General features: G+C 37.1%; 2 protein-coding genes across 3 annotated transcripts in view; one reads left to right on the top strand and one right to left on the bottom strand.

The window, feature by feature from the left end:
- Positions 637-1,434, top strand: LOC109847971 (agamous-like MADS-box protein AGL61). The gene has a single exon (XM_020417203.1). It carries the CDS (start codon positions 637-639, stop codon positions 1,432-1,434), a length of 798 nt encoding a protein of 265 aa, XP_020272792.1.
- LOC109849145 (uncharacterized protein DDB_G0283697) overlaps positions 2,322-5,567 on the bottom strand; it is a 7,400-nt gene continuing 4,154 nt past the window's right edge. For both annotated transcript variants that reach the window (XM_020418955.1, XM_020418956.1), the window contains 5 exons: positions 4,642-5,242; positions 4,067-4,181; positions 3,900-3,949; positions 3,188-3,331; positions 2,322-2,742 (listed from right to left, as the gene is read on the bottom strand). In XM_020418955.1, the coding sequence (XP_020274544.1) occupies positions 2,473-2,742; positions 3,188-3,331; positions 3,900-3,949; positions 4,067-4,181; positions 4,642-5,242 (1,180 nt within the window). In that variant the 3' untranslated portion in view covers positions 2,322-2,472. The remainder of the gene's footprint in view (positions 2,743-3,187; positions 3,332-3,899; positions 3,950-4,066; positions 4,182-4,641; positions 5,243-5,567) is intronic.

The following is a 5,567-nucleotide window of genomic DNA, read 5'->3' as shown; positions in this document are numbered from 1 at the left end:
TTTTTGAATAGGCGAAAGCCCGTAGTAGTCTCGTAGGGAGTTTTTATTACCGGTCTATTAAATCTTTAATCGTTTGAAGTACGACCCTAATATTTCTACTTAGCCCCTCGAATCTTATTAATCATTACAAGTTAGTCAAGTTGTAGCATTTAGGGGCCATGTGAAGATCATCGGCGACCGGAAAAGTGTCTGACGTCATTATTAGCTAGTTGTTAGCCGTGCAAATGCACGGATCATTTGTATTAATTAAACATAAATTACACTTATATCCCCCCAATCAACCACTCAAACCTACCTACCTCTCAAAGAAGAATATTTCTAGAGTACGCTGACGGCCATCTAACATCAATTACCAAAATTTATGTTAATTAACATAATTGATTAATTCAATCAACCCATATTTACAATACGGTAATCAAATCATAAGCACAAGCACAAATTCAAGCTCAAACCTCTCCGTTGAAGGAAGAACACCTTTCACACGTACATCAATTACCAAAAATTATGTTAATTAACATAAATGATTGATTCAATTTCAATCAACCCGTATTTATATAAGGTAATCAAATCATACTCAATCCCATCTCTGTCTATATAGACTCATCTCCTCATTGAATCTTCAACCCCTCTCAAACTATGGCAACCAAGAGGCAGAGGAAGCCGAGCATCGGCCGCCAGAAGATCGAAATCAAGCGCATCGAAAACGAGGAAGCCCGCCAGGTGTGCTTCTCAAAGCGCCGCGCTGGCCTCTTCAAGAAAGCCAACGAGCTCTCCATCCTCTGCGGCGCTCAAGTCAGCCTCCTGGTCTTCTCTCCGGCAGGCAAGCCCTTCTCGTTCGGCCACCCCTCCGTCGACTACGTCGTTGACCTCCTGGTCTTCTCTCCGGCAGGCAAGCCCTTCTCGTTCGGCCACCCCTCCGTCGACTACGTCGTTGACCGGTACCTAATGGGCCGGGCCAACGGGCCAAGGGAGAGTACCTCGACTTCTAGAGGGGTCACATTGAACGTCTCGGGCCTCAACGAGAGGTATTCGTCGTTGACAGCGAAGTACGAGGCGGAGAAGAAGAGGAAGGGGGGGTTGGAGAGGGTGATGAAGGAGGTTTGGCTCGGAGACGGTCAGCTCGACGGGGTCGGATTGGAGGGGCTCGAGTGGTTGAAGATGAGGCTTGAGAGCTTGAAGAGGGAGGTGGAGATGGTGATGATGAGCCATATTATTGCTCCTCCGCCTACTACTTTTGAGTTTTGTATGGCGGGGAATCCGGTTCCGTACCACGAAGGGTGTTTTGGTAATTTCGGGGAGAATCAGGGGCAGTTGTATTTGCCACCTCCCCCTCCTACTCTTCCTTTTACTAGTGATAGTGTTATTATCGCTAATGGAAGCAATGGGTTTGGTTACGGTGAGGATTATGAGGAATGGTTGAAGGGAGGGTTTTAATGTAGGGTTTGCTCTGATACGTGTAGTTGAATAAGACGTGCTTACTCTTTGATTAGGTTGTTTAGTTTTTTTTATTTGTTCATTTATTAGTAATTTTATCAGGGTTTTTTTTTTTTTTTTGGAACTCTTTTGTTGAGAGGAATCAAAGATGATCTCAAGGAAATTTTGAGTTATTTGCTGTGTATTGTAAAGAGGCATTCACGTTCTTTCTTTATTTCTTTTTTCTTAAATACTTTGTAAATTTGGTTAGTTCGTTACTCTCAAAGAATAATCTTTTAATAAATAGGGTTAGAAACGAATCGAATCGAGTTTTGTCGCTCTGAATTTCTTTGAATTTGAATAGGACCGCAAATACTTTTTGAATCTTCACTAGTATACATCGAATATTACGCTCTATTTATTTGAAAAATAATTCATAGTTCATGAACATTAAACTATGTAGCTAAAAATTACTTTTACTTGTTAAAATGATTTGGTTTGAAAACTTGCACACGCTTCTTTTATGAGTAAGTTAATTCTTAATTCATTAGTTGTAGTTTCATTTATATCTCTTGAAACTTAATAAAAGAAATAAATATGCTTTAAATTTATGAAGTTTTCTTAATGTTGAAAAGACAAGGAAATTTTTTTACTGAATATACTATGTACCTTCTTAGATCTCAAATTGATTTGGGTAAATTGGAAGTCATTATGCACATTCCTTTTATGAAAGATTTTCTAAATATACTAGTCCCTTAATTGTAGAATTATAAATATGTTAAGGCTTTCCCCAAGCAATCACTGTGAGACCAGAGATATTCAAGAAGGCTTATGTGAATAATTTCCTAATAAGCAGTAAATATTGAGATACTATGCATAACCTATATTCCAGAGAATTACTACTGTAATGCATGCAATTTTAGCACTGAAAAGCATGGGAAAATAAAGAAAATAATCTACATAAAGTTTACCACAAACATGGTAATAAATTATTACTCTAAAAACAATGTAATGAACCATTCTAAAAGATATATTCTCAATTGGTTCTCTTCTTAGGCATCATACCCTGGATTCTACTTTTGTGGCTCTTTTTCGCAATTTAAAGGCTGAAAATTGATAGGCAGCTTGACTCTCTGTGATCTTTTGATGGCTAGCTTTGCTTTGATTCAAGTGTCTATCAAACTGCACAGATGATTGCCTCAGCATTTGAAAAAGAGAAGAACCCGATGCTGAACTGGAGCTGGTTTCAGTCTTTGTTTTAGCAGTTGATCTGGACTGTGAACTGCTGTTGAACTTTGAAGCCCTTGAGGTATGATTTTCTTTCGGATGCTGAAAAATAAAAACAGTCATTGAAGTTCAGAAGACCATAGCAATGAATTGAAACATATACAGTTGTTTCAAAACTAATCAAAATATGCTGTAAAGGAGGAACATTGGTTTTCCATCTTCAAGCACTATTGTTGTATTCTGTAAGGTTTAGTTGCATATGAAACGGAGATCATCGTCGACAACATTCAAAAGAGAATGAGATAAGGAATTTATGCTCAATTGATCACTTTAACATCAAAAAGATTAAAACTATACATTTTTTTTCTCCATTTATTTGTCTATTCATCTACGTAAGTCGCATGTGATTTAACTCTTTTGCGATATAGATGAGAAGATTAGACATCATACCATGAGAAAAAAGGAAAATTAGACATCTGTATCTTGCGTTAGTAACTTGGAAAGGTTTGAACTTAATACGGCAAAAAAGTTGCAAGATCATTCTCACCGTATCTGGAACACTCTCAGATGCAGTGATACTACCCCTGCTATTGCTGTCATCACGCCCAAATATGAATGCCCGCACGGTAGTTGATGTTTGCTTGTGCAAAGATGGTAGCGAATTACTTGTTGTTCGATTGAGAAAAGAAGACTGCAACATCAGCAATTTAAAAGTCAAATGCAGTGTAAATATGCCCAGCTTCAAGATGCAAAGATTGAAAACTTGACAGAGCTTAGTATCGATAAAAAGGTTTCTTGAGAAAAACCTTAGTATCTATAATTCATCAACGCTGGTTAAATATGCCCAGTTTCAAGATGAGAATAATGAGTAACTTGCATGAAAGCTTATCAAGAATTCCTCAAATGTGTTACGTAGGTTTGAAGTCTTGAACAGCCGAAAGCACTTGGTATCCGGTTCAAGATAATTCATTTCTAAGCCTTTTTTTAAATCCTAAAAAATCTTCAGTAATCCACCATCATCCAAAAAATCTTGTTTTCCAGTTCAAGATAATGCATTTCTAAGCCTTTTTTAAATCATAAAAAATTTTCAGTAATCCACCATCATCCAAGTAGACCTGAGCTAGCTAGTTGTCCTAGCAGTATGGATTTCCATACATGAACCAAAACTACATAGTAATGTTCATCACACTGACTAACCGGATATTGTGACAGCAGCAAGTAGTTATTATTCACAAACATGGATTCATCATTGTGCTTACCTTTGAAGAGCTATTGCTGTTTGCACCCATCATCAGTGAATCAAAGTTAGCTGCAATATGTCCAGAGGCAAAAAAAATTGAATGAGTACTTTAAGAAACACTTAATTGAACACGAGCAAAAGAGAGCACTGTTAACAATGTTAAATAATTAAGTCAAAGAAACTTGCATGTCACGGTTTTCCCCCTTTTCTTGGTAATAGGAGCAACATTCAGCTTCTTTATAAGACCAAAAAATTCTCTTGAATTTTCATCTTCCACTGGAGATATGAATGAAGACTCGCCCTGAATGTAGTCAGAAGATTATATTCCCTCAAAATTAAGCTTGACTCAATATCATAGAAGGTAAAAACATGTATCTGGCTTCAGTTATAAAAATTTGCATGAGCAAATTTAGAATGTGGTCCATTAAAAAGGATAGATATAAATTCATATCCAATTATCAATATCCATATTTACTTAACCAATAGCTACTCTCAAGAAAAGCCAGACTGCTCAAGACCCTAGAAGAGGATAGAAAATAATAACTGATTCTAACATATCAAGAGGAGAGAGGGGGAAGTAAATATAAATATGAATTGACTAAGAACATGTGTAGTAAAGCATTTTATAAGATTAATTTAAGTATTAAGCCTACAGAAACATTAAAAATTTCATGAGGCATAAGGACAGTGCATATAACTAAATTACTAATTGTCCCTTATCCAAAATGAAACGAATAAGAACCGATAGAATATGAACTTACAGTTTGCTTGAGAATACGCTGGCGAAAGAGAGTCTGCTCAGAGTCTTCCTCATCAGAGGGTACATAAGAATCATGTGCATCTGTGAACATTTGAGCCATCATTTGTTTAGCCATTCTTGAGTTCTGGCGAGCGTCATCAATCGCAGATGGATCATCTGATTTTTCATATGTAGAATCATCCAAATCATCATCTCCGTCATTGTTATCATCATCATCATCATCAAAATAATCATCCTCATCTTGGAGAAAGGTTGGATCTCTTTGTTTTTTACCATACTTCAACCTTTGGAGAATATCGTCTGTTCCAACTGCATCCTGTTGCTCAAGCCACTTCTGATGAAGCTCGTTACGTTTTTCACGATCCATTGGTGCCTCTTTATAATCAGTTGCAATAAGGTCATCAAACACTTCATCTGCATCACTTTCATCATCTTCTTCATTTTCCTGGAATCTCAGTAGGTCATGATCACTGTCATCTTCTTCTTCAGCCTCGTCATCAAGAAAAGCTTTTGCAAGCTCATGTTCAGGAGGTGAGTCCGTGTGGGCAATACTGAACTTATGAGGATCAATGTTTTCTTTGTCATCCTCTTCTTCTGATGAACTGAGATAAATGCAGTCAGATGTAGATTTTATCATGAAAGAAGCTTAGTTATGGGATTGTGCAAAACTATAAGTAATAAGATAATACTGAAAGAACGTGAACTAAAGCTCAACACATCAATAAAAGGGAATAGATATATAGAAGGAATCCAGACTGCACACATACAGCTAGAGGTGTAAATTGGATACCGACTTTGCTAACATTCAGTTTAATTGAAAGCAATAATGAGCATCTGAATACAATTGAGATATACATCTGTTCGCTCCGCTTATAAATAGATGGATATGGATTTTTTTTTTTTTTTGAGGGGGGGGGGGGGGGGGGG

This window comes from Asparagus officinalis, chromosome 7 (assembly GCF_001876935.1).
Source record: "Asparagus officinalis chromosome 7, Aspof.V1, whole genome shotgun sequence".
Lineage (NCBI taxonomy): Eukaryota > Viridiplantae > Streptophyta > Magnoliopsida > Asparagales > Asparagaceae > Asparagus > Asparagus officinalis.
The sequence above is the reverse complement of the archived record's forward strand: the minus strand, read 5'-3'. Positions and strand labels throughout refer to the sequence as shown.

Coding starts and splice junctions, on each gene's coding strand:
- LOC109847971 (XM_020417203.1), top strand. CDS start 637: ATGGCAACCAAGAGGCAGAGGAAGCCGAGCATCGGCCGCCAGAAGATC.